Here is a 14,881-nt window from a genome sequence, read left to right on the forward strand (position 1 = left end):
CGTCACAGTCAACTTTCTTTTTTTTTTTGTTGTTGTCGCCATTTTAGAAAATTGGAAGGGTCACACGGGGTAATGTTGCTTAGAGTGCTGCTGCCTTTTAGTGGGTAAATGAGGAGCAGCATTTAGTGTGTAAGCTACTTCATATGCTGGTAGCAGTACTGCTGACCAATTTATTAAGTCTGTGTGCGGGCCAGACGTTATTTTATGACAGAGGCTGTGGGCCGGATGAAATTTGACCACGGGCCGCATTTGGGCCCCGGGCCGGACTTTGGACATGTCTGACTTATACCATAGTTAAAGGAAAACGAGCAGAATATAGGGCATAAAAGATACTTGACGCACCAACTCTTGCAATCAGTTCTCCCGGACAGTCCAGAACAAATGGCGGGACACTCTGAACCAACACAATTTGGTGATTTTTATGCATCTAGTGTAAAATTTGAGAATTTTATAGCCATTTTAAGTTTAGTTATACTTGTTTTAAAAAAATAATTAAACAGGATTTAATCAGGGAACGACTTTCAATTTTTTGATGTCGCTTCTCATGGAGACTCGTATATGCCTAAGGTGCCTGTTTTGGTTTTAGGTCGCTAGTGGCTTTGGTTTTGAAAATATTTGAAGTTTTTGAAAATAGGCCCCCTACCGATCGCCCCCGAACCCCGTCAACTGATACTGAAGTCTATGGACCAGCCCATTCCTTGTCTAGACATGCCCCGATATTGAGTGGAGAGCTGTCATTTTTTGAATCTATCCTGACTGCATGGTTTGTCTCTGTCCGATCTCAGGTAAATCCCACTTGGCCATCGTGCAGAAGGTGAACAACGAGGGCGAGGGCGACCCCTTCTACGAGGTGCTGGGTTTGGTCACCCTGGAGGACGTGATCGAGGAAATCATCAAGTCGGAAATCCTGGACGAGTCCGATCTGTACAGTGAGTGGGCCTTTCAAATATAGAAGGCCAAAGCGGCTTTGACGGGACGGACGGAGGATTAGCGGCCCGTCGGCGTTTGATAAGATTGGCGCTCTTACTGTCGGCAGCCGACAACCGCAACAAGAAGCGAGTGGACGCCAACAAGAACAAGCGCGACTTCTCGGCGTTCAAGCACGAGGGCGACGCCAAGGCCAAGATCTCGCCACAACTCATGCTGGCCGCCCATCGCTTCCTGGCCACGGGTGAGCCCCGCCGCTTATCCGGGCCTTTGCAAAGGACGTAACCAGCATTTTCTGTCCGTCGCCCCCCCCCCCCCCCCCAGAGGTGAGCCTCTTTGGCGCCTTCCACGTGAGCGACAAGGTCCTGCTGCGGATCTTGAGGCATCCCGACGTGGTGCGCGAGCTCAAGTTTGACGACAACGACAAGCGAGCGCCGCAGCACTTCCTGTACCAGCGTGGCAAGCCCGTCGACTACTTTGTGCTCATCCTACAAGTAAGTCACGTGTTGACTTCCAATCTCTTTTGAATGTGCTCCAACCAATGAGCCTGAGCCAATTTTCATCATCTACAGTGAGGAGCAGAAGTGCAGTGGGGCAAAGAAGTATTTAGTCAACCACCAATTGTGCAAGTTCTCCTACTTGAAAAGATGAGAGAGGCCTATAATTGTCAACATGGGCAAACCTCAACCATGAGAGACAGAATGTGGAAAAAAACAACAGAAAATCACATTGTTTTTTAGAGATTTCCAAATTAGACTGGAAAATAAGTATTTGGTCACCTACAAACAAGCAAGATTTCTGGCTGTCAAAGAGGTCTAACTTCTAACGAGGCTCCCCTCGTTACCTGTATTAATGGCACCTGTTTTAACTCATTATCGGTATAAAAGACACCTGTCCACAGTCTCAGTCAGTCACACTCCAAACTCCACGATGGCCAAGACCAAAGAGCTGTCGAAGGACCCCAGAGACAAAATTGTAGACCTGCACCAGGCTGGGAAGGCTGAATCTGCAATAGGTAAAATGCTTGGTGTAAAGAAATCAACTATGGGAGCAATTATTAGAAAATGGAAGACATACAAGACCACTGATAATCTCCCTCGATCTGGGGTTCCATGCAAGATCTCACCCCGTGGCGTCAAATTGATAACAAGAACGGTGAGCAAAAATCCCAGAACCACACTGGGGGACCTAGTGAATGACCTACAGAGAGCTGGGACCACAGCAACAAAGGCTACTATCAATAACACAATGCGCTGCCAGGGGAACAAATCCTGTACTGCCAGACGTGTCCCCCTGCTGAATAAAGTACACATCCAGGCCTGTCTGCGGTTCGCTAGAGAGCATTTGGATGATCCAGAAGAGGATTGGGAGAATGTGTTATGGCCAGATGAAACCAAAATAGAACTTTTTGGTAGAAACACAGGTTCTCCTGTTTGAATACTGAATTGCATCCGAAGAACACCATACCCACTGTGAAGCATGGGAGTGGAAACATCATGCTTTGGGGCAGTTTTTTCTGCAAGGGGACCAGGATGACTGATCTGTGTAAAGGAAAGAATGAATGGGGATATGTATGGAGAGATTTTGAATGAAGATGAGACGTGGCTGGGTCTTTCAACATGACAATGATGTCAAACACACAGCCAGGGCAACAAGAAGTAAGAATCATTTCAAGGTCCTGGAGCGGCCCAGCCAGTCTCCAGATCTCAACCCCATAGAAAATCTGCGGAGGGAGTTGTAAGTCCGTGTTGCCCAACGACAGCCCCAAAACATCACTGCTCTAGAGGAGATCTGCATGGAGGAATGGGCCAAAATACCAGCAACAGTGTGTGAAAAGCTTGTGAAGAGTTACAGAAAACGTTTGGCCTCCGTTATTGCCAACAAAGGGTACATAACAAAGTATTAAGATGAACTTTTGGTATAGACCAAATACTTATTTTCCACCATGATTTGCAAATAAATTCTTTAAAAATCAAACAATGTGATTTTCTGTTTTTTTTTTTTCACATTCTGTCTCTCATGGTTTAGGTTGACCCATGTTGACGATTACAGGCCTCTGTAATATTTTCAAGTGGGAGAACTTGCACAATTAGTGGTTGACAAAATACTTATTTGGCCCACTGTATCTTTTAAGAATTACTTGTCTTTAAGATCGAGGATCACTTTAAGGGACGAAAACGAAATACATAGAGCGCCTGCGTTGCGTGAATTTATGGGTCGTTTGTTAAGTTGTAATGTTGTTGATTGGTCAAAGTGTGAGGGCTTTGCAGAAAATGTGTTTTGCTTTACTCACACACACTTCAGCTCAGGTTGTAAGGACACACCGCCCGCCGTTCCATCTCATCTGGTTTGGCATCCAATATTGATATGTAACTGGAGAAGGCGCAGATGCTGTCAGACTTGTGAAAGGCTCAAGTGTTTGTTTTTCAGGGTCGAGTGGAGGTGGAGGCCGGAAACGAGAACATGAAGTTTGAGACGGGCCCCTTCTCCTACTACGGCGTCATGGCGCTCAGCACGCCATCGCTGGGTGGGTGAGCACGCACGCACGCTAGGCTATAACGTTGCACGGCATCCAAAACGGTCAGCGTTTCAGTACCAATGCCGGCGATGTGCGTCCATCTCCGTCAATGGCATCCGACGAGTTAAACACAGCGCGACTCTGTGTTTGTGTTGATTTGTAGGGCCGCGACGATAAATCGACTCATCGACAACGATTTTGATTCTTTAGTTTGTTGCATTGTTGACCTCAAAATCTGTTTTGGGCTTCTTTACGCTTTCGTGCCCAAATTATGATTTTCTTTTCTTCTTCAATGTCATTATGACCCGTGTTGTTAATCTTACTTTAAAAAAGTAATTAATTACCTTGGTCTTTCTGAAGGAAAGAACAAGGTTATGTTGTTGTGCAACTTTATTATTATTATTATTCAATAATTCTCCGCGTTTTTTTGAGCCAACGCACAGCCCAAACCGTAGCACCGATCGGCACCGTTGAAGTATCGGCACGACCGGATTTTTCGCGTGACGATGGGAATTTTTCAAACCGCCACGAAAAATTTTCCGTTCGCCCGTAAACGGCAATTTTCCGAAAAATAAAAAAAGTTTCAAAATGTATCTAGTCCTACAATTTTTGACCAAATCACATAATTTGGGCATCAAAAATTCCGGGACGGTGAGGGGCATAAAAGTTGTATACAGAATTTGGCAAAAATTTACGGTTCCCCGGAAATTTGCCAAAAACTTTCCTATTCATTTTGAATGGAAAAAAAACGCGCGCTTCACAGCCCGAACCGTTAGACCGATCGGCACCGTTCAAGTATCGGCACGACCGGAATTTTCGCGTGACACAGGAAACTTTACAAATGGCCCCGAAAATTTTTCCGTTCGTCCGTATACGGCAATTTTCCGTGAAAAAAAAAAAAGTTTCAAAATGTATCTAGTCCTACAATTTTTGACCAAATCACATAATTTGGGCATCAAAAATTCCGGGACGGTGAGGGGCATAAAAGTTGTATACAGAATTTGGAAAAAAATTACGCTTCCTCGGAAATTTGCCAAAAACTATCCCATTCATTTCGAATGGGAAAAGTTCCCATTCACTTCCAATGGGATTTCCAATGGAATTTACATTGCATTGATGCCATTGACGGCCATGCATGTCGAATCTACTGATGCCAATGTACTTGGATTCAATTGATTATATGGATGTCGATGCCATTGACTGCCATGGACGTCCAAAATTTTTCCCATTCATTTTCAATGGGGAAAAAACAAAATTACCCCAAATCAACAGAAAATGGCCAGATATCAATAGGACGTGTCCCCCAAACTTCCCCAATTCCATTGACGCTTATGAAGGGTGCCGCCATTGACTTACATGGACGTCCAAAATTTTTCCCATTCATTTTCAATGGGGAAAAAACTAAATTTCTCCAAATCAACAGAAAATGGCCAGATATCAATAGGACGTATACCCCAAACGTCCCCAACTCCATTGACGCTTATGGGGGGTGCTGCCATTGACGTCCATGGACGTCCAAAATTTTACCCATTCATTTTCAATGGGAATTTTTTTTTTTCCCCAAATCAACAGAAAATGACTAGATATCAATAGGACGTGTCCCCCAAATATCCCTGATTGCATTGCTGCTTATGGAGGGTGATGCCATTGACGTCCAGGGACGTCCAAACTTCCCATTTATTCCAATGGCATTTCTTCATGTTTGTTCATTCTATTGATGCCAATGTACTTGGATTCCATTGACGCTTATGTAAGTTGATACCATTGACGTCCATGGACGTCCAAAATTTTACCCATTCATTTTCAATGGGAATTTTTTTTTTTTTCCCCAAATCAACAGAAAATGACTAGATATCAATAGGACGTGTCCCACAAATATCCCCGATTGCATTGCTGCTTATGGAGGGTGATGCCATTGACGTCCAGGGACGTCCAAACTTCCCATTTATTCCAATGGCATTTCTTCATGTTTGTTCATTCTATTGATGCCAATGTACTTGGATTCCATTGACGCTTATGTAAGTTGATACCATTGACGTCCATGGCCGTCCAAAATTTTTCCCATTCATTTTCAATGGGAATTTTTTTTTTTTCCCCAAATCAACAGAAAATGACTAGATATCAATAGGACGTTTCCCCCAAATGTGCCCGATTGCATTGCCGCTTATGGAGGGTGATGCCATTGACGTCCAGGGACGTCCAAACTTCCCATTAATTTCCAATGGCATTTCTTCATGTTTGTTCATTTTATTGATGCCAATGTACTTGGATTCCATTGACGCTTATGTAAGTTGATACCATTGACGTCCATGGACGTCCAAAATTTTTCCCATTCATTTTCAATGGGAAATTTTTTTTTTTTCCCAAATCAACAGAAAATGACTAGATATCATTAGGACGTGTCCCCCAAATGTCCCCGATTGCATTGCCGCTTATGGGGGGTGATGCCATTGACGTCCATGGACGTCCAAACTTCCCAATCATTTCCAAAGGCATTTCTTCATGTTTGTTCATTATATTGATGCCAATGTACTTGGATTCCATTGACGCTTATGTAAGTTGATACCATTGACGTCCATGGACGTCCAAAATTTTTCCCATTCATTTTCAATGGGAATTTTTTTTTTTTTCCCAAATCAACAGAAAATGACTAGATATCATTAGGACGTGTCCCCCAAACTTCCCCGATTCCATTAACAATTATGAAAGGTGCCGCCATTGACGTCCATGGACGTCCAATTCTCCCATTCATTTCTAACGGCTTTTACTTTGTTTTTTTGCCAATGACTGGCATTATGATCCATTCTATTGATAGACCTGAGTGGGGCTAAGATCTGTATCTCCACAGAGGAAAGACCAAGGTGTGTAATTTCTCCCGAAATTGCAGTTTCTAGTTACCTTGGTCTTTCCAAGGGAAAGAACAAGGTAATGTTATTGTACAACTTTATTATTATTATTCAATAATTCTCCGCGTTTTTTTGAGCCAACGCACAGCCCAAACCGTAGCACCGATCGGCACCGTTGAAGTATCGGCACGACCGGATTTTTCGCGTGACGATGGGAATTTTTCAAACCGCCACGAAAAATTTTCCGTTCGCCCGTAAACGGCAATTTTCCGAAAAATAAAAAAAGTTTCAAAATGTATCTAGTCCTACAATTTTTGACCAAATCACATAATTTGGGCATCAAAAATTCCGGGACGGTGAGGGGCATAAAAGTTGTATACAGAATTTAGCAAAAATTTACGGTTCCCCGGAAATTTGCCAAAAACTTTCCTATTCATTTTGAATGGAAAAAAAACGCGCGCTTCACAGCCCGAACCGTTAGACCAATCTGCACCGTTCAAGTATCGGCACGACCGGAATTTTCGCGTGACACAGGAAACTTTACAAATGGCCCCGAAAATTTTTACGTTCGTCCGTAAACGGCAATTTTCCGTGAAAAAAAAAAAAGTTTCAAAATGTATCTAGTCCTACAATTTTTGACCAAATCACATAATTTGGGCATCAAAAATTCCGGGACGGTGAGGGGCATAAAAGTTGTATACAGAATTTGGAAAAAAATTACGCTTCCTCGGAAATTTGCCAAAAACTATCCCATTCATTTCGAATGGGAAAAGTCCCATTCACTTCCAATGGGATTTCCAATGGAATTTACATTGCATTGATGCCATTGACGGCCATGCATGTCGAATCTACTGATGCCAATGTACTTGGATTCAATTGACTATATGGATGTCGATGCCATTGACTGCCATGGACGTCCAAAATTTTTCCCATTCATTTTCAATGGGGAAAAAACAAAATTACCCCAAATCAACAGAAAATGACCAGATATCAATAGGACGTGTCCCCCAAACTTCCCCAATTCCATTGACGCTTATGAAGAGTGCCGCCATTGACTTACATGGACGTCCAAAATTTTTCCCATTCATTTTCAATGGGGAAAAAACTAAATTTCTCCAAAACAACAGAAAATGACCAGATATCAATAGGACGTATATCCCAAACGTCCCCAATTCCATTGACGCTTATGGGGGGTGCTGCCATTGACGTCCATGGACGTCCAAAATTTTACCCATTCATTTTCAATGGGAATTTTTTTTTCTTCCCCCAAATCAACAGAAAATGACTAGATATCAATAGGACGTGTCCCCCAAATGTCCCCGATTGCATTGCTGCTTATGGAGGGTGATGCCATTGACATCCAGGGACGTCCAAACTTCCCATTCATTTCCAATGGCATTTCTTCATGTTTGTTCATTCTATTGATGCCAATGTACTTGGATTCCATTGACGCTTATGTAAGTTGATACCATTGACGTCCATGGACGTCCAAAATTTTTCCCATTCATTTTCAATGGGAATTTTTTTTTTTTCCCCAAATCAACAGAAAATGACTAGATATCAATAGGACGTTTCCCCCAAATGTGCCCGATTGCATTGCCGCTTATGGAGGGTGATGCCATTGACGTCCACGGACGTCCAAACTTCCCATTAATTTCCAATGGCATTTCTTCATGTTTGTTCATTCTATTGATGCCAATGTACTTGGATTCCATTGACGCTTATGTAAGTTGATACCATTGACGTCCATGGACGTCCAAAATTTTTCCCATTCATTTTCAATGGGAATTTTTTTTTTTTCCCCAAATCAACAGAAAATGACTAGATATCAATAGGACATGTCCCCCAAATGTCCCCGATTGCATTGCCGCTTATGGAGGGTGATGCCATTGACGTCCATGGACGTCCAAACTTCCCATTAATTTTCAATGGCATTTCTTCATGTTTGTTCATTCTATTGATGCCAATGTACTTGGATTCCATTGACGCTTATGTAAGTTGATACCATTGACGTCCATGGACGTCCAAAATTTTTCCCATTCATTTTCAATGGGAATTTTTTTTTTCCCACAAATCAACAGAAAATGACTAGATATCAATAGGACGTGTCCCCCAAATGTCTCCGATTGCATGAACAATTATGAAGGGTGCCGCCATTGACGTCCATGGACGTCCAATTCTCCTGTTCATTTCTAATGGCTTTTTGTTTTGTGCCAATGACTGGCATTATCATCCATTCTATTGATAGACCTGAGTGGGGCTAAGATCTGTATCTCCACAGAGGAAAGACCAAGGTGTGTAATTTCTCCCGAAATTGCAGTTTCTAGTTACCTTGGTCTTTCTGAAAGAAAGAACAAGGTATTGTTATTGTGCAACTTTATTGTTCTTATTACCTTGGTCTTTCCAAAGGAAAGAACAAGGTAATGATATTCTACAACTTTATTGTACTTATTATTATTACCTTGGTCTTTCTGAAAGAAAGAACAAGGTATTGTTATTGTGCAACTTTATTGTTCTTATTATTATTATTATTATTATTCATCTTATTCTCCGCGTTTTTTTGAGCCAACGCACAGCCCAAACCGTAGCACCGATCGGCACCGTTCAAGTATCGGCACGACCGGATTTTTCGTGTGACGATGGGAATTTTTCAAACCGCCACGAAAAATTTTCCGTTCGCCCGTAAACGGCAATTTTCCGAAAAATAAAAAAAGTTTCAAAATGTATCTAGTCCTACAATTTTTGACCAAATCACATAATTTGGGCATCAAAAATTCCGGGACGGTGAGGGGCATAAAAGTTGTATACAGAATTTGGCAAAAATTTACGGTTCCCCGGAAATTTGCCAAAAACTTTCCTATTCATTTTGAATGGAAAAAAAACGCGCGCTTCACAGCCCGAACCGTTAGACCGATCGGCACCGTTCAAGTATCGGCACGACCGGAATTTTCGCGTGACACAGGAAACTTTACAAATGGCCCCGAAAATTTTTCCGTTCGTCCGTAAACGGCAATTTTCCGTGAAAAAAAAAAAAGTTTCAAAATGTATCTAGTCCTACAATTTTTGACCAAATCAAATAATTTGGGCATCAAAAATTCCGGGACGGTGAGGGGCATAAAAGTTGTATACAGAATTTGGAAAAAAATTACGCTTCCTCGGAAATTTGCCAAAAACTATCCCATTCATTTCGAATGGGAAAAGTTCCCATTCACTTCCAATGGGATTTCCAATGGAATTTACATTGCATTGATGCCATTGACGGCCATGCATGTCGAATCTACTGATGCCAATGTACTTGGATTCAATTGACTATATGGATGTCGATGCCATTGACGTCCATGGACGTCCAAAAATTTTCCCGTTCATTTTCAATGGGAAAAAAACAAAATTTCCCCAAATCAACAGAAAATGACCAGATATCAATAGGACGTGTCCCCCAAACTTCCCCAATTCCATTGACGCTTATGAAGGGTGCCGCCATTGACTTACATGGACGTCCAAAATTTTTCCCATTCATTTTCAATGGGGAAAAAACTACATTTCTCCAAATCAACAGAAAATGACCAGATATCAATAGGACGTATATCCCAAACGTCCCCAATTCCATTAACGCTTATGGGGGGTGCTGCCATTGACGTCCATGGACGTCCAAAATTTTACCCATTCATTTTCAATGGGAAATTTTTTTTTTTCCCCAAATCAACAGAAAATGACTAGATATCAATAGGACCTGTCCCCCAAATGTCCCCGATTGCATTGCTGCTTATGGAGGGTGATGCCATTGACGTCCAGGGACGTCCAAACTTCCCATTAATTTCCAATGGCATTTCTTCATGTTTGTTCATTCTTTTGATGCCAATGTACTTGGATTCCATTGACGCTTATGTAAGTTGATACCATTGACGTCCATGGACGTCCAAAATTTTTCCCATTCATTTTCAATGGGAATTTTTTTTTTTTCCCCCAAATCAACAGAAAATGACTAGATATCAATAGGACGTTTCCCCCAAATGTGCCCGATTGCATTGCTGCTTATGGAGGGTGATGCCATTGACGTCCACGGACGTCCAAACTTCCCATTAATTTCCAAAGGCATTTCTTCATGTTTGTTCATTCTATTGATGCCTATGTACTTGGATTCCATTGACGCTTATGTAAGTTGATACCATTGACGTCCATGGACGTCCAAAATTTTTCCCATTCATTTTCAATGGGAATTTTTTTTTTTTCCCCAAATCAACAGAAAATGACTAGATATCATTAGGACGTGTCCCCCAAATGTCCCCGATTGCATTGCCGCTTATGGGGGGTGATGCCATTGACGTTCATGGACGTCCAAACTTCCCATTCATTTCCAATGGCATTTCTTCATGTTTGTTCATTTTATTGATGCCAATGTACTTGGATTCCATTGACGCTTATGTAAGTTGATACCATTGACGTCCATGGACGTCCAAAATTTTTCCCATTCATTTTCAATGGGAAATTTTTTTTTTCCCCAAATCAACAGAAAATGACTAGATATCAATAGGACGTGTCCCCCAAACTTCCCCGATTCCATTAACAATTATGGAGGGTGCTGCCATTGACGGACATGGACGTCCAATTCTCCCAATCTTTTCTAATGCCTTTAACTTTGTTTAGTGCCAATGACTGGCATTATGGTCCATTCTATTGATAGACCTGAGTGGGGCTAAGATTTGTATCTCCACAGAGGAAAGACCAAGGTGTGTAATTTCTCCCGAAATTGCAGTTTCTAGTTATTATTATTATTTATTCATCTTATTCTCCGCGTTTTTTTGAGCCAACGCACAGCCCAAACCGTAGCCCCGATCGGCACCGTTCAAGTATCGGCATGACCGGAATTATCGCGTGACGATGGGAATTTTTCAAAACGCCACGAAAAATTTTCCGTTTGCCCGTAAACGGCAATTTTCCGAAAAAAAAAAAAAGTTTAAAAATGTATCTAGTCCTACAATTTTTGACCAAATCACATAATTTGGGTATCAAAAATTCCGGGACGGTGAGGGGCATAAAAGTTGTATACAGAATTTGGAAAAAATTTACGGTTCCCCGGAAATTTGCCAAAAACTCTCCCATTCATTTCTAATGGGAAAAGTTCCCATTCACTTCAATGGGATTTCAATGGAATTTACATTGCATTGATGCCATTGACGGCCATGCATGTCGAATCTATTGATGCCAATGTACTTGGATTCAATTGGCTATATGGATGTCGATGCCATTGACGGCCATGGACGTCCAAAATTTTTCCCATTCATTTTCAATGGGGAAAAAACTACATTTCCCCAAATCAACAGAAAATGACCAGATATCAATAGGACGTGTCCCCCAAACTTCCCCAATTCCATTTACGCTTATGGAGGGTGATGCCAATGACGTCCATGGACGTCCAAAATTTTACCCATTCATTTTCAATGGGAATTTTTTTTTTTTCCCCAAATCAACAGAAAATGACTAGATATCATTAGGACGTGTCCCCCAAATGTCCCCGATTGCATTGCCGCTTATGGAGGGTAATGCCATTGACGTCCATGGACGTCCAAAATTTTACCCATTCATTTTCAATGGGAATTTTTTTTTTTCCCCAAATCAACAGAAAATGACTAGATATCAATAGGACGTGTCCCCCAAATGTCCCCAATTGCATTTCTGCTTATGGAGGGTGATGCCATTGACGTCCAGGGACGTCCAAACTTCCCATTTATTCCAATGGCATTTCTTCATGTTTGTTCATTCTATTGATGCCAATGTACTTAGATTCCATTGACGCTTATGTAAGTTGATACCATTGACGTCCATAGACGTCCAAAATTTTTCCCATTCATTTTCAATGGGAAATTTTTTTTTTTCCCCAAATCAACAGAAAATGACTAGATATCATTAGGACGTGTCCCCCAAATGTCCCCGATTGCATTGCCGCTTATGGAGGGTGATGCCATTGACGTTCATGGACGTCCAAACTTCCCATTAAATCCCAATGGCATTTCTTCATGTTTGTTCATTCTATTGATGCCAATGTACTTGGATTCCATTGACGCTTATGTAAGTTGATACCATTGACGTCCATGGACGTCCAAAATTTTTCCCATTCATTTTCAATGGGAATTTTTTTTTTTTCCCCAAATCAACAGAAAATGACTAGATATCAATAGGACGTGTCCCCCAAATGTCCCCGATTGCATTGCCTCTTATGGAGGGTGATGCCATTGACGGCCACGGACGTCCAAACTTCCCATTCATTTCCAATGGCATTTCTTCATGTTTGTTCATTCTATTGATGCCAATGTACTTGGATTCCATTGACGCTTATGTAAGTTGATACCATTGACGTCCATGGACGTCCAAAATTTTTCCCATTCATTTTCAATGGGAATTTTTTTTTTTTCCCCAAATCAACAGAAAATGACTAGATATCAATAGGACGTGTCCCCCAAATGTCCCCGATTGGATTGCCGCTTATGGAGGGTGATGCCATTGACGGCCATGGACGTCCAATTCTCCCAATCTTTTCTAATGGCTTTTACTTTGTTTAGTGCCATTGACTGGCATTATGGTCCATTCTATTGATAGACCTGAGTGGGGCTAAGATCTGTATCTCCACAGAGGAAAGACCAAGGTGTGTAATTTCTCCCGAAATTGCAGTTTCTAGTTTTTTATTATTATTATTCAATAATTCTCCGCGTTTTTTTGAGCCAACGCACAGCCCGAACCGTACCACCGATCGGCACCGTTCAAGTATCGGCACGACCGGAATTTTCGCGCGACGATGGGAATTTTTCAAACGGCCCCGAAAAATTTTCCGTTCGCCCGTAAACGGCAATTTTCCGGAAAAAAAAAAAAGTTTCAAAATGTATCTAGTCCTACAATTTTTGACCAAATCACATAATTTGGGCATCAAAAATTCCGGGACGGTGAGGGGCATAAAAGTTGTATACAGAATTTGGCAAAAATTTACGGTTCCCCGGAAATTTGCCAAAAACTTTCCTATTCATTTTGAATGGAAAAAAAACGCGCGCTTCACGGCCCGAACCGTTAGACCGATCGGCACCGTTCAAGTATCGGCACGACCGGAATTTTAGCGTGACACAGGAAACTTTACAAATGGCCCCGAAAATTTTTCCGTTCGTCCGTAAACGGCAATTTTCCGTGAAAAAAAAAAAAGTTTCAAAATGTATCTAGTCCTACAATTTTTGACCAAATCACATAATTTGGGCATCAAAAATTCCGGGACGGTGAGGGGCATAAAAGTTGTATACAGAATTTGGAAAAAAATTACGCTTCCTCGGAAATTTGCCAAAAACTATCCCATTCATTTCGAATGGGAAAAGTCCCATTCACTTCCAATGGGATTTCCAATGGAATTTACATTGCATTGATGCCATTGACGGCCATGCATGTCGAATCTACTGATGCCAATGTACTTGGATTCAATTGATTATATGGATGTCGATGCCATTGACTGCCATGGACGTCCAATTCTCCCAATCATTTCTAATGGCTTTTACTTTGTTTAGTGCCATTGACTGGCATTATGGTCCATTCTATTGATAGACCTGAGTGGGGCTAAGATCTGTATCTCCACAGAGGAAAGACCAAGGTGTAATTTCTCCCGAAATTGCAGTTTCTAGTTACCTTGGTCTTTCTGAAAGAAAGAACAAGGTATTGTTATTGTGCAACTTTATTACCTTGGTCTTTCTGAAAGAAAGAACAAGGTATTGTTATTGTGCAACTTTATTACCTTGGTCTTTCTGAAAGAAAGAACAAGGTATTGTTATTGTGCAACTTTATTGTACTTATTATTTATTCATCTTATTCTCCGCGTTTTTTTGAGCCAACGCACAGCCCAAACCGTAGCACCGATCGGCACAGTTCAAGTATCGGCACGACCGGAATTTTCGCGTGACGATGGGAATTTTTCAAACCGCCACGAAAAATTTTCCGTTCGCCCGTAAACGGCAATTTTCCGAAAAATAAAAAAAGTTTCAAAATGTATCTAGTCCTACAATTTTTGACCAAATCACATAATTTGGGCATCAAAAATTCCGGGACGGTGAGGGGCATAAAAGTTGTATACAGAATTTGGCAAAAATTTACGGTTCCCCGGAAATTTGCCAAAAACTTTCCTATTCATTTTGAATGGAAAAAAAACGCGCGCTTCACAGCCCGAACCGTTAGACCGATCGGCACCGTTCAAGTATCGGCACGACCGGAATTTTCGCGTGACACAGGAAACTTTACAAATGGCCCCGAAAAATTTTCCGTTCGTCCGTAAACGGCAATTTTCCGTGAAAAAAAAAAAAGTTTCAAAATGTATCTAGTCCTACAATTTTTGACCAAATCACATAATTTGGGCATCAAAAATTCCGGGACGGTGAGGGGCATAAAAGTTGTATACAGAATTTGGAAAAAAATTACGCTTCCTCGGAAATTTGCCAAAAACTATCCCATTCATTTCGAATGGGAAAAGTCCCATTCACTTCCAATGGGATTTCCAATGGAATTTACATTGCATTGATGCCATTGACGGCCATGCATGTCGAATCTACTGATGCCAATGTACTTGGAT

At 41.6% G+C, this 14,881-nt stretch overlaps 1 protein-coding gene across 3 annotated transcripts in view; it reads left to right on the forward strand.

The window, feature by feature from the left end:
- The window catches only part of LOC130905873 (metal transporter CNNM4), a 51,488-nt gene that overhangs the window by 15,320 nt on the left and 21,287 nt on the right, over positions 1-14,881 (forward strand). For 2 of the 3 annotated variants that reach the window (XM_057819625.1, XM_057819627.1), the window contains exons 4-7: positions 786-929; positions 1,037-1,171; positions 1,252-1,421; positions 3,358-3,454. In XM_057819625.1, coding sequence (XP_057675608.1) covers positions 786-929; positions 1,037-1,171; positions 1,252-1,421; positions 3,358-3,454 — 546 coding nt within the window. The remainder of the gene's footprint in view (positions 1-785; positions 930-1,036; positions 1,172-1,251; positions 1,422-3,357; positions 3,455-14,881) is intronic. The other variant, XM_057819626.1, reaches the window with a different exon arrangement.

This window comes from Corythoichthys intestinalis, chromosome 17 (genome assembly GCF_030265065.1).
Source record: "Corythoichthys intestinalis isolate RoL2023-P3 chromosome 17, ASM3026506v1, whole genome shotgun sequence".
Taxonomy (NCBI): Eukaryota; Metazoa; Chordata; class Actinopteri; order Syngnathiformes; family Syngnathidae; genus Corythoichthys; species Corythoichthys intestinalis.